At 38.1% G+C, this 26,799-nt stretch overlaps 1 protein-coding gene across 1 annotated transcript in view; it reads right to left on the bottom strand.

Annotated features, from left to right (window-relative positions):
• Window positions 1-26,521, bottom strand: part of LOC139948570 (inositol-trisphosphate 3-kinase B-like) — a 71,570-nt gene extending 45,049 nt beyond the window's left edge. Inside the window, exons 1-2 of the mRNA XM_071946735.1 lie at window positions 26,316-26,521; window positions 16,466-19,041 (exon numbers count right to left, since the gene is read on the bottom strand). Of these exons, the coding sequence (XP_071802836.1) occupies window positions 16,466-18,226 (1,761 nt within the window). The 5' untranslated portion in view covers window positions 18,227-19,041; window positions 26,316-26,521. The remainder of the gene's footprint in view (window positions 1-16,465; window positions 19,042-26,315) is intronic.
• Window positions 26,522-26,799: the final 278 nt, after the last annotated feature.

Below are 26,799 nucleotides of genomic sequence, written 5' to 3'. Positions count from 1 at the left end.
TATCGTCGGTGCATTGTTCAAGGGCAAACCTTTTAAAGTGTTTTTGCTCGGACTACACGAAGCAAGCTTTCAGCGTCATCCCGAATGAAGGAAATTGAAAAATTACATTAAGTGTGTTTGTTTTCTAATACACGTACACTCACTGACTTTATTTATTACACATGAAGGGTATAAACAAAGCGTTTCTTATTCGATGTGGTTTTTACGGAGTGGGTCTTTGTCGGCTTTTAACATCACCCTGAGATCAGGTAATTGTACACGCTTGTGGTCATGATTGTTGTTGAAGGGAGAAGATGCAGCATGATCAGATCCAACAACATCGCTCAAAATAATCTACAGCATCCACAGCAATTGCTGTGGTGCCCAGTGCTATTGCTGTGGTGCCCCTTGCACAGTTCCAATACAAATTTAAATTTTCAATATAGAAATGCCCTTTACAAGAGAGAAATTGTTGGGGCCCTTCAAGAACGAAATTCAAAGCCCGAGTATTTTTCTCTCAAAGTAAAATGCTGTGTCCGTATTTGTGGCTACGGCTGAGGCTATGGCTGAGGCTATGGCTGTTACTAAAGGTGTTGCTAAGGGCAGTGTATGCTTTTATGTATGTTAGCATGGTGAGCCAGCTGCAGAAGCAGCTGCCACTTTGGGCACGGCCTGACAACTAAAACTAGGCAGGAAAGAAAACAGTCTGCTATTTATGTCTGCATGGTATCCATGGGAAACACTTTGAACAAGTCAGCGTGATAGCTAGAAGTATTCAAGACCTGGTATTCAAGTTGAGAGGTTTTTAAAGCACTTTTCACACTAATGTTAAGGCCATAATATTTAAACAACCCTTCCCACCTCCATATTGAACAATCAACAAAAACATTCTTTACAAAAAAGCAATGGCTTTGACAATTTAAGGTAATGAGCACGGGGCATCAAGTTCACCCGATGCACTGTGGTTCATCCACAAGGCACTTAATCCAATTACTTTCTGGGAGCCATTGAGTTTGTTTGAGCATGAGCTCTGTAAGAGTACACAAACATACTACCATGGCAACATGTACGTAGTATGTTTTACAACCGGACAAAGCAAACGCACATTGTTAAATGGTGTTTGAATAGTAGACCACATGGAGTTGCAGATTAGTTGATGGTCTGTTGACTCATTTATAGTTAAAGTTTGAGTAACTGACCATTCTCTAAAGAACAAAATCTTCCTGGCAAGTATGTAGATACATACATGGTGTTACTGCAAACATTGACCATTATATGTTTTGATTTTGTAGGGCCATTGGCCCATTATGACCATTTCTATTTCCATGTTATGACTCATTAACAGTTTGAATCTATTTGCTAATCAATAATTGGTTTCAATCAAATCTATTGACAGTCTAGGTGTACCCACCACTCCCCAGCCCCAAAAGGAAAGCTCATCATCTGATAAACATTCATTCCAATCAATACTCCATGGTAAATGCACCTTTGGTCATTGTCAAAAACCAGTATTCTCACTTGGTGTATCCCAGGTATGCATAAAATAACAAATCTGTAAAAACTTTGACTCAATTGATCATCGAAGTTGCAAGAGATTAAAATAGATGATAAAACATCCTTATTGCTGCGCTTTCATCAGATAAAACGCTTCAGGCCTGAAGTCTTTTTATTATTGATTGAAAAACTACCTCTTTCTCAAAAACTGTGTTACTTCAGATGAGCAGTTTCTCACAATGTTTTATACTATCAACAGCTCTCAACTGCTCGTTACAAGGTAATTTTTTTATGCTACAATTTTTTTGAGTAGTTAGTAGTGTCCAGTGCCTTTAACCAAAGAGTGTCTTTCAAACAAGTCAAAATGGTTGATCTACCACTGTCATACATCATACATGTAGGCCTAATAGGCCTACACTTCAGAAAATCTCAGTTCTTGGACACCGTTTATCCGATACGTGTAATCTGGACTGACATTTTCACACAACATTTCAACACAGTGTCAATCCATTGAGTGCTCAAGCCGTGTCAAACCTAACCCCATGCCTTGCTCAGGAGGTGGGTTGAGAGCTCTCGATCCGTGTCAAAAATACCAACACAGGTTGTGAAAGCCATGGTGTGAACACTCCTTGTTCATTTTCGGTCCGTGTCGAGTGTGTGTTGCGCCATCTGTATGATGGTTTTCAACTTCACTCAGAGTACGATTCTGGCACCAGTGTGAAATGATCACACAACACATGGATACAAGTTACACATGTAACCTGCAAATTGATTTCGCGCAAAGCTTGTGTGAAGGAAGTGCCGATTTGTACCATGTTGACTCAAACACGCAGTTGACTTGTATAGACTGACACGAATCAGAAGTTGATGTTGCGTGAAACCAACCTAATAAAAGATTCAAAGCCTAAGACGTTTTTTCAATAGAATGACTGGTAAAATGTTGCATTGGTAGTGCCATAAAAATCCCAAATATATAGAATTTACATGTACTACAATCTCTGGATTTACAAGTTTACTGGCTCTTAAAAGCGTTTTGAGAAAAAAAAAAACCTCATATTATTTTAAAAAGAATTTACTACAAAATAGTATCTCTGGATTTACAAGTATTACTGGCTCTTGAAAGCATTTTGAGAAACCTATGTTATTAGATTTACCTGGTGGACGTTCTATGGAGTAAACATTGAAAACACAGTCTTCCATGCAAGATAAAGAGTGACAGGTGATGCAACAGGAATTGTATAACCAATACTTTTTGTGGGAAGCTTTTCCAGAGGAATGGGGTCACCATTGTTGAACCCCAAGTCAACATGTTCAACATGTACAGCCCTGATATCAATTTGTGTATTGCCCTTTGATAACTCCATAGATGAATGATTAACCAAATCAGATGAATACAGTGTAAACACAAATGTAATTCACATGATACGAATGCATGAAAATGTTATCTTCACATGTTAAATGTACACCCTTTTTAAATGTACTGTTACTGTATTCCGCAGAACATTTTTCTACTGTCTAGCGAGTCTCAGGGCTCAAAATTAACACTGGACCGCAGGCCTGAGGCCAGTGATGTCATTGTCAGGCCAGTAAACCGTGACAGGAAAATTCCGACAGTCTTGTATTTTTCACTTAAATAACAATGCCTCGTTGTGTCAATAAGAAAACAATAGACCCATCCATTAAGCCCCGCCCCATTACGTATTGACCAATCACAACCAATTGCACAACCAAAAGTCCGACAAATTAAGGTCCGACATGCATGCGCGTATGCTTGGCGCGCGCGACAGAGTTGCGCAGAATGGCATTGGAGAGGCGCACGTGTTCTTGCTCAGACTTGCGCCGTGGGCGGAGCCTAATGGATCGGTCTTTTTTCCCGAATGTAAATGACTTTCAATTCTGTAATAATACTTCTGTGCCCTTACATGCACAGGACAAATGACATAATTGTCCTCTTCATCACAAGTGTTTGCTCAAATAAAAGCACTTTACAGATTATGTAGAAAGTTTGTGAAATACATTCTGGTCCAGTAAAAATTGTCCATTTAACAATTGATTTCTTGCACATGTACTACGGAAATAAATTAACCTTCTTGTTCACATTCAACCCAGAAAAAGGAGGTGGAGAGGCAGAGCGTTCTTGTCTCGTAAGCAAAATCTTAAATGTCAAGGTCCGTATTCAACAGCCACCATGTCGCAAGGGGGTTATACCGATGCTATTGTCTTGTTTTCTAAAGGGGGTAGGCCTACACGGTGATGACCTTGCGGTCTGCATCCAGCAGCCCCACAGAGACAATCCGTAGTTGGCATCCTCATGCTACTTCTTTTGTGAAGCAAGTGGCCAGGGACCCATTTCATGGCTCTGCTTACCGTAAAAACAAAATTGGCGCTTACAGAAGCAGGAAATTCTGTGCTTACCGCAAGCGTATTTCACAGGTTAGCAGCGAATTTGGGCTTCTGCCCGTGCGTACTGCACGTTACTAGGCATTCTATGCTACAAGGCTAGTGCAGAAATTCCGCGCTTGCACGTAAGCGGGGAATCGTGATCGTAAGCAGAGAATTTAGAGTAAGCAGAGCCATGAAATTAGGCCCTGTTATGTTCGTGGCCTGTTAGGGGCCGGTTTGGGCGATAAGCTCCTTCTTGGACATGTTGAAAAGTTGAAGGTTTTGATCAAACAATTTTTTCAATTTTGTTGTTGACCTCTGATATATTTCCAACCTCAAGGCTTCAATTTGGCGATGCAAAGAAAACAACTGAGAAAATCAAAGATAAATGTCATCCTCTGCAAAATAAACCCAACTTGTAACACAAAAAAAATAATCACAATTAAAGTTATATGATGATTACTATTTACAGCCGGAAATCGTGTGAATTTCCGTGGCGCGGTAGAATGTGAATGACTACAAGGGTTACATGTAAGGCTGTTCAACTTGTAATGCAGTAACTCAATGAGGGGACAGGTCTTTAGAGAACAAGATTTGTTACCAAGACTACTAATAGCAGCTTGTTTGTTGAATCAACGTTGGTTTGTGGTTAATGAAGATTGACTGACCATGGATTGACTAAGTCTCAGCAGGCGATACAGTTCAAGTGTTTGTAGTTTTGTGTAAAGGCAGCCAATTATTTAGCGCCACAGTAATGAATTAAATCACAGTGTATAGTAGGCAGAGTGTAAAAAATTGCCGCTTTACTGAAATTTGCAGGCCTATTGTGAGAACTTCTTTGATGGAATTTTCCATAGGCTGCAATCTGATTGATGTACACTGGACTGCAGGCCAGTAAACCTACATGTATTATTTAGGTGTTCGGGCCAACAGCCCGGAACACCTCTTATTTTTGTTCGGTTTTTTTTTTTTTTATTGATACTTCTTCTTCTTCTTCTTCTTCTTCTTCTTCTTCTTCTTCTTCTGTATGTCCCTTGTCCCCCTACAAACACATCTTTCCAAACATCGTATGAACTTGAAACTTCACACATAGTTAGATATTTATTAGGAGAAGAAACCGTGTGAGTTACGTCATGATGACGTCATCAATTCTTGAGTTATGAATATTCAAAGTTTATTAATTCAAAAAATCATAACTTTTGATCTACCTGAGGGATTTTTACAATCGAAACATCATCGGAATCGTCATTGAAAACTCCGTAAACGCCCCACAGACATGACCCCATTTTGATGTTGTCTTCCGGCTCAAAAGAGAGGTTGAAAATTTCCAAATTCACGTCTAAAGAACAACGTAAATCCCCATTGGTATGTGCATAAACATTGCATGTAGGCATACACACAACGTGTAGTGTATTAGTGGTGCAGCAGAGCACGCTCCAGTGATAATCCATTCTGCTTATTAGCGGCGATTGTCCGCTAAACAAATCACACTTCCCAAGCACATATAAAGTTGAAACTTCACACATAGTTAGATATGTATAAGGAGAAGAAACCGTTTGAGTTATGTCACGATGACATCATCAATTCTTGAGTTATGAATTTTCAAAGTTTATTATTTCCAAAAATCATAACTTTTGATCTACATGATGGGTTGTTACAATCGACACATCATCGGAAAGTTTGTTAAAAACTCCGTAAATGCCTCGCAGACGTGATCCCATTTTGAGCTCGTCTTCTGGTTCAAAATCAAGTTTGAAAGTTCACAATTTCTTGTATAAAGAACTACGAAATTTCCCCATTGGTTGTGCGTAACACTTGTGGCGTACACGTGTAGTGTATTAGGCATAATTTATTTGGTGGCATGTTGCCAAGTTTGTTGTACTCTGTGCCATAGCGTGATATGCATAGAGCTATAGCTATGCAGAACGCTGCGAAAACGATTTCATTTCAATCTTCAGCGTCAAATTGTTCAAATGTTACCCTTCTGATGGCTTAGTGGTCAATGTGGAATTGAAGACGAAGTTTCGCTGAGATGGCCACCTACTTCAGTGATTCATGGGACTTTTAATTATGTGAGAAAACAACAGTACAAAATGACGAACATTGGTCATGTTTTGGTTAAACACCGAGAAGAATAGAGACGTTACATCGATCGACCACTCCCCCCGGGGTGAAGGGCGTTTTGGGCCCACGGAATTCACGTCAGTATTACGATATCTATTACTTCTTGAACTTAGCATAATCATCAATTGTTTTGATTATTTGTTAAAACAACTATCCAAGTTATTTTGAGTTAAATATTTTGAAGAAAAAAAATCTCTGAAATAACATAAGCCCTTTCAAACTTTCTCTAGTAGGAAAGGACGTTACGTAAACTAATCTATTTCTACCTCCATGCACAGACATGGATGTTACAATACAAAACATTCAAAGAAAACAGAATGGTTAAAGGAACACGTTGCCTTGGAACGGTCGAGTTGGTCTTTGAAAAGCGTTTGTAATCGTTTTTTATAAAATGCATATGGGTAGAAAGATGTTGTATAAGTAGAATACAATGATCCACACAAACATGCCTCGAATTTGCGTGGTTTTCCTTTTACCTTGTCGACTAACACGTCGGCCATTTATGGGGGTCAAAATTTTGACTCCCATAAATGGCCGACCATGTTAGTTCGCACAGTAGAAGGAAAACCACGCAATTTCGAGGCAAACTTGTGTGGATCATTGTATTCTACTTTTTAAACATCTTTCTAACCATATGCATTTTATAAAAAACGGTTACAAACGCTTTTGTTTAGACCAACTCGTCCGATCCAAGGCAACGTGTTCCTTTAAAGCATAAGGCCCAAGCAATTAGGAGTGGTCTTGCTAAAATAAACTGCCGGATTAAACAAAACTTTAGTACAAACAAATCAATAAAACAATCCAGATTTTCATCTTCTTCTTCTCTTCGTCCCTTGTCCTCGAACAAAAGCACACTTCCCAAACTCGTATGAACTTGAAACTTCGCACATAGTTAGATATGCATTAGGAGTGGAATAATGTGTTAGTTAGGTCATGATGACGTCATCCATTCTTGAGTAATAAAAATTCAAATTATTATTTCAAAAAATCATTATTTTTGATCCACGTTTTTTTTTTTACTTCTTTTTTAAAATATTATCAATAGAGCGCGAAAAAGCTTCATGAAGAATAGTCTTCGTTCAAGGCGGTTAAAACATACAATACATGCCCCTTACAGTCTTTTCTTCAGTCGTCAGTCAATATTTCCTAAGTTCATATTTCCTAAACTACATAAGCTATTTTGACAATCTGTACATCATATGAAAGGGCTTTACGTACTTGACAGAAATGGATATGTTGGTGAACTTTCGTTGACCTTTTGACCTGTTTAAACGGGAAGTGACTGTGAAATGATTTGAAAGGGCGTGGTTTATTGTCTTTTAGGTCGAAATAAACATCCTTTAATGCTTTACCATCACACCATACAAGTCTGGCAAAGGTCTGGTTTAAAACAAATAAATTATTACCGATGACGTCACCAAACATACACTTTTACTAGATGACGTAATCATGTGGTTTTGACAGTTTTTGTAATTTGAATCATTTATTACAAATCTTGAGAACAAAGCAAGGTGTAATATTTGTTTTTTAATCCAGGCTTTTACTCCCGGAAACCGAACACCTTGAGTTTGTTCACAAACTCTCAATCTCTAGTTGTTATTAAGTCACTTATGTCCTGTGTGTAGCGTAATGCGCGTAAACCAAACCCCAACAGACTTATCGTAAAAAAAATCAATTTCCCTCAAATCAAGTCAAGTCGCAAGTCAATAAAATTGGCAACTTGAGTCTGACTAGAGTCCAAGTCACTGACTCGAGTCATCAATACTGATAAGAACTACTTCAAATTACAGGTAAGAAACTTAGCAAATACACTATCATCAGTTTTATGACCAATAATTCCAAATCAGTTTGCAATAAAAAGCAACGGCACACTCATTCTCTTTTTAATGTTACTTTAAAAACTTTTGAAGTTTCATATAAAAGAGGACTTTTAGCCTAATGATACATGGGATTGGTGTAATAAAATAGGTAAATGCTACCTCCATAATCTGACAATGGATGGATACCTGTGTACTATAAAACCTTAATATCAATAAAGCACAGATTCACACAAAGTGTGTACAGAGATTTCTACCTTCATGGTAAGATTCTTGCATTCGATTGCCAATCCCATACGTACATGTACGTATTTTGGAGTGTTTCTATTTATAAACAGAGTCAATTAGCCTTGTTTAAAAACAAGGCCATTGCATCGTCCTCATTATCTCATGAAGTGAAAGGAAACATGGCTGTAATGATCCATTACCGCTAAGTTCAATCACCCCTACAATGTGTGTTCCTAATCCAACCCTTAACCTACAGGGCTTGAAATTAACACTGGCCTGATGGCCCGAGGCCAGTGATTTTAGTGTCAGGCCAGTAAACTTATGACTAAAAACTGTCTGATTTTAGAAGAAAAACAACAAAATTTCTCAGCTCTGATATCGCAAGAATGACAAAGCTCGTACATGGGTCTGTCCACACTAATGGGTCTTTTTGGTTCCAAAAGATAACTTTTGGGACTGTGACTGGGAGGGTACACAAAATACAACATTTTCCCCTGTATTTTGTTTTGTACAATTCTCTGCTGATAGTGAGTGTGCTTACCAAACAGTATAACAAATGTCTTATTATTTAAGAAGTTACGCAGTTTTCTTTAAGACACATTGTTTGTAATGAGGACAGACATTTTGTATTGGAATTGACTAGAAATGGATGACACAAATACATGTAATTAATTAATTGATTTACTCAAAGGTTAATTAAGTTAGACCCATTGCCCCTATTTTTATGGTTATCTGTATAAACCAAGAGTACCTTGAGGTTTTTCAGCTGGTATGAATGTTTGTTTTTAACATGGACAGACATATTGTGACAAATATCTGTCCATGTTACAAACCTAATATCTTCAAGATAATTCCCTGTAGTTTCTTGAGTACCCACGCAGATGTCTTGGTTTTGCCTGGAAACATTCTTTGCAGGGACAGCATTGTAGGGGACAACATTTTTGGCAATCTGTTTATATTATTATGCCTTTCTCACCATTTATGTACGAAATGTCTGTCCAACATTCCCCTGTTACAAACATAATCATCTTGAAGATGATCCCCAGTTATTGCTAAAATACAGATAAATGTGTCTTGCTTTTTGCAAACAAAAACCTTGAAGTGATTTGGAATGTGCATGGGAAACAAGCTTGACAAAACTCTTCTTGTTTATTTTTGTCACCCATTTATAAAAAAAAAGTCACATCAAATGGTCCCATTAGTGTGGACAGACCCACATGCATGCTCACTAAATTATTACCAATTTTACGGCAGATTTGTTTCATAAATATCTAGTTTTCTGTTTCCTCTTATCCTTGACATGCAAGTAGTTCTCAAAAATCTACTTTTCAATTTTAAAATTAACCCAAAATTTATTTGCGAGAGGGGGAAATAAATCATCAAGCAAGCGAAAAAATATCCATCTTGGAACGGCGGAGGTTTATCGAGACTTCAGATTGAGAGAGGAAGTCTATACATCCTTTCTTATGTTGTTGCACGTGCGCAAGAAGCGTGCTAGTCAAGGATAGCGGAGATGGTGCTCCGTCAGTGTCGTCATACCAGGTGTTAACAACGCTTTGTGCTCACAATAGGGCATTCAATCATCACTCGACATAAAAAAATGACTTACTTTTGCCATTAACCGACAACAAAGGACTTTAATTGGATTGGTCTAGATTTTTATTCGAGAGCCTAAAAATAGGAAATTAAACGTAGACATGCCAGAATTGGTAAATAGTATCGTCAGACTCTACGTAAATGCTCTTAGGGTGTAGTGTTACTGGTTTTTGTTTTGAACCTATAATGATTATTATTGCCTACTACAAACAAGTTTTATACAGGAGACATTACGCATAATTTTCTTAATATTTCCTTGACATTTTTGTTTTCCTGTGACCACAATTTCTTGGGACTTTTTCATTTAATTTCAGCTACTCTGGTTGTGGAAGCCAAGAACTCTCAGAAAAGCAAACTCAATCACCATACTAGCCAAGAACCCCATGGAGAGAAGAAAAGAAAGATTTCAAATCTAGATGGGTGAGGAAAACCCCCCGAGACTCATTCCATAGATAACCCACACAGTCAGGTGGAGACTGAAAACCCGTTTCACATACATGTAGTGTCGCCCCGGCAAGATTTGAAGCAGGGTCCCAGAGGTGGAAGGTGAGCAAAGATTCAACCTAACCACATAACAATACAGACAGATTGACAATGTCAACAGACATTTCAAATGAAACCAAGAAAATATTTATTCTCCTAAAGACGAGCAGAGTTAGCTGTCCGAAACATTGAGACCAAACCGGCTCTTTTCAGAGCCATACACTCCCACAAAAGAGATTTACAACTAATTGTACCCGTAAGTTGACTATTTTTTACAGTTTCTTCTTACGGTTCTTGTACAGTAGACCTATATTATTTCTTTTATGTACTATCAGGTTTACAATGTACTTTAAAAATGAATCCTCTGTGTGTAGTACAGGTGTTTTTCTACAGTCCGATCCTCCTGCATTATGTTTTTTTTCCACATAAAGCTCTTCCTTGAGTTAATCATTCTGTCTGGAAATGCCCACCTGAACCTGGAAGTAGATCAGCGCAAAGGCTTCCTAAGTTCCTACTTAGGGTACGTATACATGTAGGTTACATTTTATTAAACTCTTTCATGCGCTGTGACATGGTTAAATCCCTTCAGAAAAAATAGTTTTTTTATAACAAAAACGAAGACTGTACGACCACAGTTTCAGAATGGGAAAGAGGACTTTTTAGGAAAATTTTGTGACCTGTATAAATTGTTCTTTGTATTTATGGGTGTTTTTTTTAGGGGAAGGTTGACATCTGCACAAAACAAATTTGTAAGAAATAAAGGGTCAGGGTCCTTATGATAAACTAATCACTAAAATAAATAGTGCATGAAAAGGTTAAATAGATCAAGAAGAATATTGTAATTCTGAATACTTGTTTACTTCATTATCCAAATGGACATTTTTAGGAATTTTTAATTAAGTTCTAAAATAGAGTGTGTTCTGGACTCTTTTTTTAAGTGCAGTCAATGCCTAAATGTTGTAATTTAGTGGAAGGTCCTCAATGTTATTAGTACAATAACAATAAAAAATGCGTAAATTTTGTTATTTAGTGATTGGATTCTGAGTAATAGAGTGGATATTGGACTCTTGTATAGTACAATCAAACTAATAAATGATTCTCTAGCTAACTAAAACATATTACTGAAAGTGCAAGCGGCAATACATGTCATGTAGATGTTAGGCATGATATTTGGTTCTTGGAAAAAAGCATTTTATCGAGCACAAGGGTTGACATGATACATTACATGTCTGGTGTATCACTGTGAATTTTCAGGTTATTTATTAATCGGTTTTGATATAATATAATTTGGGAAGATCAGTAATAGTAAACTTGTGGGTACAACCATGTATTAATTCTCTTTTGAGGGGGTGTTGGCCCCGAAAAGACCCGGTTTGGTCTGGACGTGTTTAACAGTATAATCTGCTCGTATACTCTGCACTTTTCTTGAAGACAAGCAGAGTAAACTATTCAAATCGTGAGATGAAACCCGCTCTTTTCAGAGCCAACACTCACGTGTCAAGCATTTGAAAGCACACAACTTTGTGTGACAAGGGTATTCTCGCAACTTCGACGACCAACTGAGCTCAAATTTACACAGGTTTGTTATTTTATGCATGAATGTTGAGATACACCAAGTGAAAAGACTGGTCTTTGACTAAGACTGGTCTTTGACTTACCAATAGTGTCAAGTGTCTTAAAGCCATTGGACACTTAAGAAACAGAAAAAACAAAATAAAAGTTCACAGATTTACAAATAACTTACAGGGTTTACAGAAGGTAATGGTGAAAGACAACTCTTGAAATATTAGTCCATGAAATGCTTTACTTTTTGAGAAAACATTTTACAATTATCAATTCTCGATATCAAGAATTACAAATTTATTTTAAACATTAGGGCCTATATGTCATGACACAGCGAAACGTGCGGAAACAAGGGTGGGTTTTCTCGTTATTTTCTCCCGACTCCGATGACCGTCCAATTGATCCTAAATTTCACAGGTTTGTTATTTTATATACTTATAATAATTTGTGGTACATGAAGTGTGGGCCTTTCGATAATACTGTTTACCGAAAGTGTCAAATTGCTATAAAGTGGGAAGAATGTACTTTCAAGAAGAATCTACCTTCATTGTACACAATTAATCTATTCTTCCATGATATGTAAATGTACTGTAGGTATTCAGTAAAATTCATTGTTCTTGCGATGACGCCATACGTGTACATGTAACAACACAATAAAAGCAGCAATTTTCAAGGCAAGATATGCATAATGCAATACCCTCAATTTCAATGACTTCATAGTCCTAACAATTTCCTTGAATTTTGCAATTTTTCCGGACAGACCGGCAGCCTCAGGGACATTTCAGGGTTCTTTCTAAACATGAGGGATGAGTTTTGATGAATATAACAATTCCTGAAACAGGCTTGCAGACATATATAGATTCCCCTACTATATTCAAGACCTGAAACCTCCTGAATATTTTTATTTTAAAGAAGGAGAACAGACTCTGTACATTGTCAGAAATACTTGAAGCTACGTGGGTTGGGACACAATGGACAGTATATGTAGATAAGTTGGTTTGCTTGCAGGTGTGTTATCGCAACCACGCTGTTTACTAACCAATCAGGCAACGAGTGTTGTGAAATGTGCGCGTGCTGCACGCCGTTCTCGCGCAAGACGCAAGTCTGGGTGTTCCAAATTGCCCGTAAAGATGGCAGATTTACGTCATGTCGGAACTACATGTATCTATTTCTTTCTCTCTTTGGTGACTGTTTCCCTTCCTTAAAAACAAAAAAATTCTCAAGGACATTTTAACGAAAATCCTTCCAAATCACATTAGTCTAGTGGAACTAAATAGAGCATGAATAACAAAGTTTATTCAAAAATCTATTTGTAACATGGTCGATCAACTTATTGAATGAGTCTGTTGAAAATACTCAACAAATAACAAATAAATCAATAAATATAAATGCACCTATGGTTGCCTTCAACTATATTTCATCAATAACAAACTGCTCTAATTTTTGTTTGTTTTTATTCATAACTTTAAGCTCTTTGGTCATGAATCACCAACCAAGACTAAAAAAAACCAGCATACACACTGCTTGGGTTGGTATGGTTCTACATTTTATACAATGTCGTACATCAAACACTAATGCCATCAAAAGCAGGAAGTAGGTAATAGACATAAGGTTTATGATGCAGGTTGGATAAAACCTGCAATTAGGCCATATTGATGGCACCACTCAGGAATGAATGCAACACCATCTCCATTCCAGTGTACAGTAAAAAACAAGAAATCCAGCTACAGGCCTGCATGCTTCTTTTCAGAGAGGCCAATGGCACAAAGGCATTTTCTCCTTGGTGAAGGACATCCATGAGGAAATTGTAATTTTCTAAAGGAACATTTTAAGGGCACTATAAGGGAATGACCAGGGGGCATGAAGGCAATTGCCGTCGTGCTTCTGTGGATTATCAAGCCTGACAGTACAAATGGAAGCAATCCAGATATCATGGAGTCAGTACTGAAACATTGTACGTACACTATGTACATTGACTTGACTCTTGCTTTTGTTGAATATAGCATGAAAGCACACTGAATAAAAACACTGTATCTCAACCGCATTTGGTTTTACACGTATTATGCACATCCGCAATAACAGCAGGATGTACATATTGTACACTTGTGCAGAGTTGTGTGCAAAGGTTATTTTTCCAAGAAACACAACTGCGGCATAAAGATTTATAAAGAATTGCAAACTGTATTTCCATTTGTATTTGATTTTCAATGGAAGAAATGTTAAACATTTTTCTGAAAGTGTTCAGTACAAAACATACATAAACAGTTTTGCATACAAAGACGATGCACAAAACGCAGCATGCAGTTATTTAGTGTACATGTACACATGGCCAATGAGCGTGAGTAAGTAATCTCGTTATCCAGACAATAATTCATTTTCAGTTTTCAATTACAATGTACATGTACATGTAGCTACCACTGATCATTGCTCGCTTTGTTCCTAGGACACCTTAACTGAAAGCTTGAACAGATGTATAAAAATAGCCTTTTAAAATTGAAATCTGAATTGTCAAGGTTGAAAAGGCTGAAGATTGGACCTGGCACCATAAATGATATTTGGTCCTTGGGAAAAGAAGCAGGAACACTTTATGGACCGATCCGGCCTATCAATCAAACTGTGCCCATTCACCCATTTGACCAATCACAGCAATGATTGTGGTCGGACAAACTCGGTCATGCGTGCGCGTATATTTGGCACGCGCGGCAGAATCAGGCAGAATGTCATTGGGAGTGAGTGTACACGTGTCTTGCTCACGCGCAAGTGGGCGGAGCTTAGTGGAAAGCCGGAACGGTCCATTGAGCACGAGTGCGGACTACTTGTGGTAATGAGACTTTTCAGGCTAGTTAATTACAACTTTTCTCATTTTTCCTAGAGCTAAACTAACCAGAAATTAGACGAGGAAGTAGAAAGAAAATCATGCCTGCTTGAGACAGTCTCATGTATACATTATATGTCATGTAAAGAGGCCGCTGCTCAGAGTGGGGTGTCTTATCAGTACACAACATGTAGATTAGTATTTAATCTCAACACTTTTCAGATTGCTTTTAAAAAGGAAAGTGACACAGCAGTAAGACCACATCTTTCATACTTTATGTAAACATAAATTTAAGCTGGATTGACGTCACACTGCCTTCGTCAATCAGCATCTAACCCTTCAGAGACCTTTTAAGTCTGTATAATCATCACCATACCATACACCTAGACAATATGCTCATACTGTTGAATTTTTAACCTAATTTTTCCTTGTAAAAGTGTTGCATAAAATAACATCAAACGGAAACTTTTATTTTTTTATTTTTAGAAACACAGATATCATGGAAAACATTTGTTAAATGTTAGTTCAGGACATAAGCTTTAAAACTATGAGCTTTTTGGCTGAGGGGGAAGTAGATCAGATCTTGCAGCTCGATTTGGGATGCAATGGACATGAAACAAGCCATTTCCTGGTCGCTATGGTCTTTAAAAAGCTAATATTGATATTGTCTTTTAAACATTCCACGTTTACCTGTTATTTCTTGTTGATGTATAATAGATGTTAAATTTGCATCGGGGATAAAGAATATTAATTTTGGTTTTTACCCATACACCGATGTGTGTTAGCACTGTATACTCAGTACTTTCCCGAGTCCTGTGAAAAAATATCACAGGCATGTTACTCGGGTGGGATTCGAACCCACGACCCTTGCAATTCTAGAGCAGTGTCTTACCAACTAGACTACCGAGGTTGCCCGGCAGCTAGAGGCAGTTCGAATCCTATGTTTTGGCAGCGGGTACCGCAACGATATAATAGATGTTAAATTTGCATCGGGGATAAAGAATATTAATTTTGGTTTTTACCCATACACCGATGTGTGTTAGCACTGTATACTCAGTACTTTCCCGAGTTGATGTATGTTTGGGAGGATTACCCTATGGCCCAAATCCTGCATGTCTGAAATGTATGCATTTTGGATAGGAACTTTACCTTGTCCAGAATTTCTTCATGATGCTCTTAGTCACATGGGTCCCAACAGGACTGGAGTTTCACCCTTGAGGGGGCAATGTAATTTTTATTTTCCAAAGGGCAATTTCATTGGAAAATCTTACATGTAAGTCTTTAGGAAATGTTTGGAGGGGGACCCACAGCCTCTGCGTAATTCCAGAGGCCCTTCCTAATCAGGATGCAACTTAGTAATTTGAAAAAGAAAAGGAAATGGCAAAAGCACACTGAACTTTGAACACTTACATTTTTGGGTCAATGGCACAACTCCATTACAGTTTTGGTCATTGTGATGGTGTATCCATTTTATGGACTTGAAACCTTTCCCAAAGTGAACAATGAACCCATTGTAGCCATACAGCAAAATCCATACTTTTCAGTTCCATCAAAATCCATTTTTTGGGGTCCATAAAGACCTTACACTTAAATTTAGCTACATATAGCATATGAGCTGTTTGACTTTAAGACTAATAGACCACGTTCCCACTGGATCCACAACTGCAAAATCGGGATCCTGTGCAACAAGTTAAGATGCAGGGGTGAAATCGCGGTGGCGCTTCCACTTGAGTGTGATCGCACATTGATCCCCCTTTTGGGAATCTAGTGGGTTCAAAAGAACTCTGTTTTGCTAGCAAATTGCGGGGTCTGATTGCCCTTTGCGTTCCTACTCGACTTTTGATCGCCTATTAATCCACAAGGGCGATCAGATCCCACTTTAATCCTATTCCCGATGAGGATCAAAAGTGCCGGTAAGTATTGAGGCGATTACATTATTCAGAACTAATAGATTTCTACTGAAGATAATTTAAGAGACACTTACCTTCTTAGGTTCTTCTTTGAAACACATATCATCACTAAGTTCATCATCCAAGGAATCGTGGCTGAATGAGGACACAGTGCTAGCGTTGGATAGCTTCCTGATACTCTTAGACCGTTTGATATCATCGATAGACAAGCCAATCTGACTTGGCTCTTTAGGGGTAAACACTGACGCATCCATACTGCCATCCCAAGAAATGTTACTAACTTCTTCATCACAGTGGTCACTCACAACGACCGAAGGAAGGCACTCAAAGCTTTGCATACTTGACATCAACGTGTCGGATCTGTTCCCAAAGTCACGCCGGCGCTCCTCGACTGTGAGGAAGGGTCTGGAGTTTACCGGCAGAGTTATTTCTGGGATATTTTTAGGAGGGTCAGGAGAGGGGGGTTGGTCAAGCGAGCTCCCAGGACTTTTAAGTCGAATCGTTAGTTTGGATTTTTTGACCTCCTGGTTTGGCTTGTTATTGTCTCTAGACAAGGGAGCTACTGAATGATCAAAAGCATTTGATTTGTCACTGTCTTGGAATCCTTCATCTGGGGATTGAGGACTTGGCTCCCGAAAGCTATTAGAATCTCTTTGGTCGATACTCTCAAAGACATTGTTCGAACGAACTAAAGTTTTGGGTCTGTTGTTCATTGGGACGGCGAGACTCAAAACTGTTTCCGGTGGCGACATTGTTCCACTTGATGGTGCTTGCCCATACTGAAGTCCAGATTCGGAAATGTTTGCGACTCCACTATCCTGGCTTGAGGTTCGCACTGCTCTACTGCCGTCTGCGTCAGGCAAGGTTAGGTGTCCTTGACTTGTTTTGTCTGAGCTGTGGGTTACATCTACTACCAGAGCAGGAGAGTTACTTCTTGGACTAAGGCAAAGGGGACTGCTGGAGTAAAATCCACTACCATACCCACTACTTGGGCTGTTTCCGGGTGATAACAAGTTTCTGGCCAAGTTAAGGCTTTGTCCTGATTCAGAGTCGGACGAATCGGTAGCAAGGAGCAGTTTTGTTGGTTTAGGACTCACTGAACGCCTAAGAAGCAGCGGGGAAACTGGCGAGTCAGGTTTCTTAATCATGGCACCTGTGGCAGACTTTGATCTGGGACGACCCTTCGGGATGTCCAAGTTAAAATCCGAGGTGCTTTTCACCGGAGCAAATTTGTTGCATAGACTTAGAATTCCTGGTGACACTGGTCGGACAGTCACTGGGCATGCCGGATCTGATGAAAGACTTCTGTTGGGTGAAGGTTGTTTGTAGCTATTCAGCAGATGCCTACTATCCACAGAAGGAGATCGGTCTCTTTGCTGCCGAGTTCTTATCCAACTAGGTTTGGAACTGGATTCTGGTTTGTCGGATAAAGGAAGCGTCACGCGTCCCTGCGACTGGAAATTGACCCCAGGTGGTATTGTTCGGACACTGACAGTCTGTGGAGAAACAGGGCGCCCTATGAGAGTTCTATTTGATGGAGAGTTTGCAGACATCTTGGGTTGATCACTTAGAGGGGTCTGGTTTAATTTGTCTCTCTCTGCCTTTTTGTATGCGCAGACTGGTTGGAAAGCCGAAGGGCAAGAAACTGCTTGTCGCACATCTTCATTGAAACAAAAGAATTCCCTGCCATGGCCGACTTTGCTCCCTTCGGGGATATCCACTGGTGATGACTTTACACTAGGTGTTGGATGACAGAATGGGTGGCCAGTGCCCACTTGCATAGAGTTATACTGTGAATTCATTACAGAAGACACAGGGCAAGTATAAAGTCGCATTAAGATCAAATCCCAAGGCACACAGACTCACTGACGGGAAATTCAGGCACATGGGAATGTTCAAAAGCTACAAAAGGCTGATGTCGAAGTCGTCCATCCTTCCCAAACGATCAGCTTAAATAGAATCAAGGTCTGTACACTCCACTCTTTCTGAATCTCTGACCTCCTTCAAGAATACCACTAAATTGACCGAGGGCAAATCCAGAAGCACAACAAAAAGTATGTCATTCAAAGCAGGCGCTTTTCTAATAACACACACAGGGTTGATAAAAACTCACCCGCAAGCAGATGAAACAAACACAGGGTTCAATTTCAGTGTCAACAGCACACTTTCAAGTCCGATAATCGCTGTCAGCCCAGTCTGCACCATGCAATGAGTTTCATGTGGCGCCAGGGCAAATATTCATATTTCCTGTCCAGATGATTTGATTATAATTCCGAGAATCATCAAAGTGTCAGTCTTCCGACTACCAAACCATAGACACACCTGCCAGTATTTCACAGCTCTCCCGTTACTCTACAGTTATATGATATGTGAATCCTCCCGAGTGTCCATTGAATGTCAGTTGATGAATCCACTCAACAGTTAACGCTAATCCCTCAACAAAAAGCCAGGATTAATCCTCTTTACATACAAGATAGGGGCGCATTTGTCCTTGATGGAGGCCAATCGAAAAGGTTGTCATTCCATCAATGGATTAAGAGAAAGGAGGCATTCTTTTCTGTGTGGCGTAAACCGTAATAATTGCGATGCGGGTGACTGTTAACAACTGGGGAGGGAACTAGCAGCAAGTACTGTAGGGGGGTCACGAGATCTGCAAAAAAAAAAAAAAAATCAAATGTTACAAGAAAATCTTCATTCACACAAAAAAAAACAGAACTGAAAAACCTAGTAAACCAGGTGGAAAACAATGTGGCATTTGATCTAAAGAAAAAAAAATGGTAAGAAAAGTGTATAAAACCCTTAAAAAACTTTACTGACAAATAAGACATTTCCAAACAAACTGCGTGTATAAAGGATTGCTCAATTTAAAATGTTAATCACTTACAACAAAGCTACAAGTTGGAAACCAGAAACTATGTGAAACAAAATGAAATTAATAGTACAGACAACACATGAAGTACATTATACACACCCGCCTAATAATTTGTTGAGTAAATATGTAGTATTATATCTGCTGGTACTACAAATAATTGGTTGTAATCTGCATAATAAATTGTATGTTGTTTCGTGCATTTGGAGTCGGTCTGTCAACACATCCTACAATGTACCTTGAACATCAGATGTTCCACATCCATTAGACCAAGTAAAATAAGTACCAGTTGATCGTCCAGGTGTTTCAAAAATAGAGGAGGATGGGGCCCTTTTATTTTTATCTTTTTAAGGTGACTGCCAAATATTTTAATTCAAATTGGCCACCATTACTCAGTGTGAAGTCACCACCTACTTTATGTAGAAATACACAGAAAATTTGTCCTTTTGAAAAAAAAAAGTAAAATAAAACTTAGTAAAAAAAAAGGCGCTGCCTCAAAAAAGCATGTGGGAGGGGATGATCAACTGGTATTATTTTTTATTTGGCCTCATTATTTTTCATCAGAGTGTTTGATTGGACATTGATCTGTATGTTAATTCTATTCAAGTACACAGCATTTTAAAGTAAGTGCGCTGTGCCCCATTAATATCACAACAAAAATAATAATAAGTATTGTGGATACATTGTGTACAGCCAGCAATTGTATTTACTTGTTTATTTTACTTGTTTATTTATTGAAGGGTTGGCAGGCCTGACACTTCACAAAGGCAACGAAGGCGATTGCCTCCATGCCCCCTGGTCATTGCCTTGGTGCCCTTGAAAAGCTTCAGTGGAAACTTAAAAATTCCTCATAAGGTGCCCTTTACCAAGGAGAAAATGCCTTGGTGCACTTGCCCTTTCTAAAATGAAGCATACACGCCCGAGTTGGCATTTTAAAAGCCCTTAATAACATTGGCCCACTGGCCAAATGCCAGTTAAATGCACTTATGCAATTTGGCGCTACTTTTTATAATGATTTTTATATTTTACTGATTAAACTTTTAATAGGGCCCATCCTAGGGTTTCAAGCAGGAGATTACAAATCCTTACATTATAACATAAAAAATGCATTTATATAAAATGCAAACACACACAAGTCAATAAATCATGTTTAAAAATTAATCTGAATCCAGAGGTCAGCATTTACGAGAGCAACCCTGAAACTGCCATGAGGTTGTAGTAAACAAAACTCCAGTTTCATAATTCATAAAAATAAAATAGAAAAAGTCCTTGCATTTGTTGAACCATACTGACAAGTGACAACCATTTTGATGTAGCACTATATAATAGTGTAATATAATGCGTCATGTTGCACTGCAGTGTAATGTTTTTTGTGTACAAGAGTACAAGCAGCCTGTTTGTAAAAAATATACTATAAATGGCATGGATTGGAAACAACAAATTCATAAACAGCTTTTCAGTTCAGAAGTTAGTGCGGATTGACTACTCATCAATCAGATTATTGTAGACTTTGTCCTCTCCTAGCTGAAAAAAAAATGCCTGACAACCATATCTGAGTGCCAAACACAAGCAAGGGTCACGCTCAGCGTGCTGGGGCTGTGAATTGAATCATGCTATAGTAAATTAACTATCATTCATCTAACAAGACCTCTATAGTACTCTTCAGCATACTGGACAAGTGCAAATTCAATTAGTAGAGTTTAGTACGTGGCTTTCTGGATGGTTTCTAGGTTAAACATAAAGTATTATAAAGATTTGGGAAAACAGCTTGTTTCTGTGTGGGGTCAATTTTATATTTTAGATGAATGCATTTTTAGCAACATCAAATTGTCCAGGTACCAACTGTAACAAACAAAACCATTATAAATGTGACTTGTCCCCTGAACTCTCGAAGATGAATTGAAGACAATGTCAACGAAATGTTGAGAATCAGAATTACCTGACCAATTAAAGTCAACGGTGCTATTTTACTGTCATAAGGAGTCTTACAGTGAACCCAGGAGACACAACAAAAGTTTGACTTGTGCCATGCATGTGGCGATGTTTAAAAATGAAAACTACAAACACATCTGAAATGAGCAAATGGTTTGTGGCTGCTGGTAATGTGAGAAACGTATTTGTTGTGAACTAGTGTTACTAAAACAATTGCCCTCTTTAAGGCCAAAGGGCCCTCTCAAGGTGGATGTTTTGAAACATTAGCCATACCTTGATGTTGATTTGATTCTGTCTGACTGAGAACTGATTAAAACTGATACTTTACCAGGCCTGAAATGTTATCATCATTTTGAATAAGGGCACTTCTTTAAGAAGCCTAAATGGGAAACGTCTGAAGGGGCACCAAGGCCATGACCAGGGACCTGGAGGCCATGGGCCCCTCTTAATTCCAGGCCTGCTTTAAGTTGGATCAGGAATACCACCGTGATCAGAGTCCAACATTTTGGGAGTTGAGTTACAATACAGTGTTGGATTTTGAAGTGAAGAAGGATTCTAGCAAAGACTTACTCAAGGTCCATTTATCAACAGGGTTCGGATTCCAAGGTAATCTCCATTTTAACCATGGGTCTTGAACTGCTCTGCACTTTCACTGGACCAGAAATATCGTTTACAATCTACATAAATCATTCCTTTCCTTCTTCAGGCCTACAGTTACTGTGCTTTTTTATCTTTAAAAATGTGTGTTTTGAAAAAATACTGGAATGCAGCTGTTGTTTGGTTATAGGGTTACTGGATGGATGCTAAAATTACTGGACTTTGGCCAGCAGAGGACCAGTGGGTATTTTGTATACTAGCCCTCCATGGTGTTTTAAGTACCATTTCAATAACTACTGTGTTTGAGCATTGTTTCGAGTAGTTCTTAACAGGTAATGGCAACTGTTTCTGGTCTACAGGTATTTCTATATTAAATGTGCCACCAGTTTATGGTCTATTCAACTTGGTTCCCCCATCCAAGTGTTTAAAAAGCATGAAACCAATCTTTTTATTTAGGACACTCACTATGCAGGGGTGTATAACAAAGAGCCATTCCAACAGCTCTCACTCTTAAAATCCCCGCCTAATGTGTGTTTTCCTCCATCCTACAATCTATTATGGTAGCCTGTTTCAAGAGGAATATCAATTCCTACCTGCTTCCCTAAATTGTTTGCCTTAAATATGTATTTTTTTAAAATAGCCCCTTACCAAGAGTAGCACTGAGCGTACTTGAATATTAAAAAGAGGTGAACAAGTACTTGACGACAGGTCTCAAGTGGATTCAGTCAAGTTTCTAAAACAATGGCGCCAAGTGGGAATTAAATCTAAAAACACTGAATCCAAAGAAATACTTAATGATGAAGAATTCCAAAAAGATTAGACTACAATGTACGTTATAAGAGACAAGTCACAAGTGCTATTTTTTGTTTAAATATTAGCAGTTTCGGGAACAAGTAACATTGGAACAAAAATCAAGATGAGTTATTTCCTGTTTTTGCTTTGCTTTTTCCATGAATTTACAACAAGAAAAAGTACAGGTTAACGGGTACACCAGGAACTTAAACTCATAATCTGTTCTGAAATAACCAAATCCATATAATGTTTCTTTCGTTCCTTTCGAATAAATAAATTGTTCAGATCAGAATCCTTTCCTGTCCGTTTCAAACAATGTTATTTCATTAAATTTCACTTTGAGAATAATGAGTATTCTACTAGCATTGAAACTTATAAGGCATTTTTTTCAAACAATGCAGAAATTAGCATAATATTCTTATTCAATTTAAACTAAATGGTGTTTTTTTAGCCATGCTAAATCAGCAAACATTCAATTGAAACTTATAAGACATTCTTTTTCCAAACACACTGCTGAAGTAGCATTGAAATTTATTAAGGAGTTTGTTTTTTTTGCCATGATAAATTGGCGTTACATTTAGCCATAGAGTAAGGACAGAGTTTTGTAATGCCACTAGAGATTTCTGCAAAAAGCTGCTACCATGAATGCTGGTTTAATGAACTGCGATATAGTAACTGCTTTTCTATTTCATCAATCGCATGACATGAAATTGCTATACACATTAAGTAAATGTTTTTAGGAGCTTGTAAATTCAAACAAAAAAGAACGAAGGGACACTGATTAGTGATTAATGGCAAACAAAATTACCCATCAACAAAAATAAGTTTCCGTTTATGCCGGGGGGTATTAAATATTACAATTTTCACGACTATAAATGAACACAACATGAGCCATGCCTGACTGCAGTTCACAACCATGAGTCACGACTTCATAACAAACAAACAAAAAATACCCAACATGTCGAAAGCTCGGACTTCGGCACAAAGCGGAAACCTTTTATCTTCCCAATTTACTATTACTCATTGTTGAGAGAATAATTATAGCGGAGGAGCTCTGACCACTGAATTGATCTTAATGAACCGGAGGTAACCATAATTGATGGGAAAGATGATTTTAGAAACAAAATTGTCCCAGAGGAGTCCTGAAAAAATGAAAATGTTAGGGCATCTTTTTTATTATTATGGAGGACACTGCATGAAGACATCTATCTTTAAGTGGAGGGGGGGGGGTGTTTTGATCTTAAAAAGAATGTATACTTCTTGTTTTTTTCCAGTCCATAATGTTTAATGGTCCCAGTGAACAAACTGGAAATCTTTTGTCAGATTTGGGGTCTCCTTGGCGATACAATTACAAACCCAAATACATTTTTTTTTCTATGCGAGTATTTTGAGATTTTAAATTTTGTATAACATACTTTTATGACATGATGGTGTCATTTAAATCAGCTGTCGTTAGCTGAATCAGTCGCACTAAAATTTCCTTGTATTCTTAACATTGACAGAATGACAGCTTTTATGAAGTTGGCAAAAAAACTAATTTATGGACTTCACAAGCACCAAATTCTAAGATGCAGGATAATTGAATTCTCGGAATCATATTTCAAGTTAATTTAATTCAAAGCTGCATAGTATTATGCATACACATGGTATGAATGAAACAATCAATGGAATGTGCATCTTAATCAGTTTATCAGAGTTCTCTACAGTATTTTTAATGGAGTGCAAATCTTTGTGTATAATCTCTAGAGATAACAGTTTTTGATAATGTATATATTATTACCCCTCTCTATCTACGTAGTAAATTAACTTGCACTATTCTCACACAGAATTTATTAAAACAATCAGATAGGCAACATATTCAAATCAAGGTCTGAACATTCAAGAGGAATGAACAGTAAAAATATCCTTGGAGCCCTCTATGTGTATCCAGTGAGGTGTATCTAAGACAAAATAAAAACGAGTATTTTTGTACACAGTACTAATACTGACAATACAACTTTTTATAGTAAAATATAAATCGTTCCACAGAACTCCCTACTCGTTGTGTACAACGAGAAAACAAACTATAAAGGTTGGAGTCAGCACACAGTGTACACCATGTATACCACTGACTTTGAAGGGAAACCGTGTCATATTTAATACTTCCTCTACGTATACAATGTATCATGTTTGCAGAGAACAATTTCCTTTGTATAGCAGCATAGCAAAATGCTACACAAAATGTCAACTGATACTAAAACATCATAGTTTCGTCTGACAGAGTGCCATATGGTCATAGTTGCATTTGGATGATAACATGTTTTGATGACCTTTTGACAACAAAATATTTTAATTTGTTTCGGCCATTCTAGGCTGCATTCATTGAAATGTTTTTACAAAAAAAAACACATTAAAAATTATAATTAATTTACAAAAATTCAAAATCAAGAAATTATTTAAAAACATACGTTGAAAACCACTCTTAAAAATAATTAAACACCTTTTACCACTAAGTGTAGGAGCTCCAAAGTTAGTTTCGATATCGTAACCCTCCTCTGACTGCCGGGAGGAGGATTACGATATATCACAACAACTAGTCCAAAGTATGCTGTAGGCAATTTCATGAGTTGAAACACATAGCCCTACCGGAAAAGTTTCTGTATGGCGCCACCACTTTTTCATTCGATATGAAAAAATACATGTAGTAACTAATTTACCTCAATGAGATATCCCTTTGGATAACTTTCCGTACGGCGCCACCACTTTTTCACTCAAAGTGGTGGCGCCATACGGAAACTTTTCCACCCCTTTTTGTAAAAATGAGTGGTGGCGCCATCCAAAAAGTTATCCCTCATACATTTCACTGTATTGTGTGTTTGTCCCAAGCAGATGATTTGCTCCTCAAAATAGCATTCAGAATGGCACAAAACATGCTCAGTTCAAATATATTGAGAAATATTCAAAAGTGCTGGGTGAAATCTACTTCTAGAACTATGAGTGACTGAGGTTCATTCCGCTATCATCTTGTGGAGATGATATCATAGCGGAACGAACCTCATAATAAGTCATAGTTCTACTTTTTACCGAGTAGATTAAAAGCTGACTCTGTCGACCGAGCTGACATTCAAACGTACACATCATCATCATGACATAATAAGTTATCACACAAGCGCGAGTGGAATACGGAAAAATATAGCCCTTCTACTGCGTCCTATCTATATCCAACCAGGCCAAAGGAAATATTGAAAGTAGAAACAATAAGACCCCATGTTGAAATTGAACAAACTTTTAGTATACAACACTGGGACCATGACTTAAGGGCGCAGACACACTGACCATGACAAATAACTTGAGTTGACAAACAAGTATACTGAACTGAACCACTGACCATGCTGACTGACCCTGATGATGATGATGAGTGTACCCTTTTCGTGTTTGAACTAGAACAACAATTCAACCACTGGCACTGGATATTAATAAATGTAGTACACTCACTAGGTAGTACAGTAGTTACCATAAATCATAAATGCCACTGGACCACTCTCTGGAATACTCACCAATCTTATCAACGTGCCCTGTGTACAGTACTGTATGTTACTATGTAGTAAAAAATAGTTCACACCACCCGTATCATCCGTATGCCCGTATTAACTCTGCCCTGTCCTGAAAAGTGTAAAATCGCTGTTGTTTCGGGCTGAATTATTTACGCGCTGTGTCATCCTAAACTACTCCAAAGTTACTTATTTCACACTCACCAAATGATTTCCAACCAACTTCTCACAGCTTTCGTGACTCAATCTACAGCTTCCGGTATAGTAAGTCGTAACAACACAATAGTAATACATCACAAAAAGGCCCTACTCACGTCCTCCTCCACCCTTCGTTCTAAGCTCTTCGTGCACAACAACTAGGCGCATGTACACACAACCTGTACAATGTACACGTTATAATACGCGCACACTACAACCACCGACTGATGTCTTGTCGAATTCAACAATGGCTTTTTAAATGTAACGCTTGAGGACGCTCTACCTGTTTCGTCGTGAATGATGAGGTGTTTTTTTAACGCAACCACCGCTGGTTTTTCTGCACTTTAGAAATACTATTCTCAAAAAATGTTCCCTTTTTTTTTTTTTAGGATTCTCTTTTTTCAATCTATTTAGAAAACAAACTTTCCCCACTAAATAGCACAACGACAGTGGCAATTTCGGAGTTCAGAAAAACAACTTGCTACCGGCA

Source organism: Asterias amurensis, chromosome 1 (genome assembly GCF_032118995.1).
Source record: "Asterias amurensis chromosome 1, ASM3211899v1".
Taxonomy (NCBI): Eukaryota; Metazoa; Echinodermata; class Asteroidea; order Forcipulatida; family Asteriidae; genus Asterias; species Asterias amurensis.
Note: the sequence above shows the minus strand (reverse complement) of the source record. Positions and strands in the feature narration are given on the sequence as shown.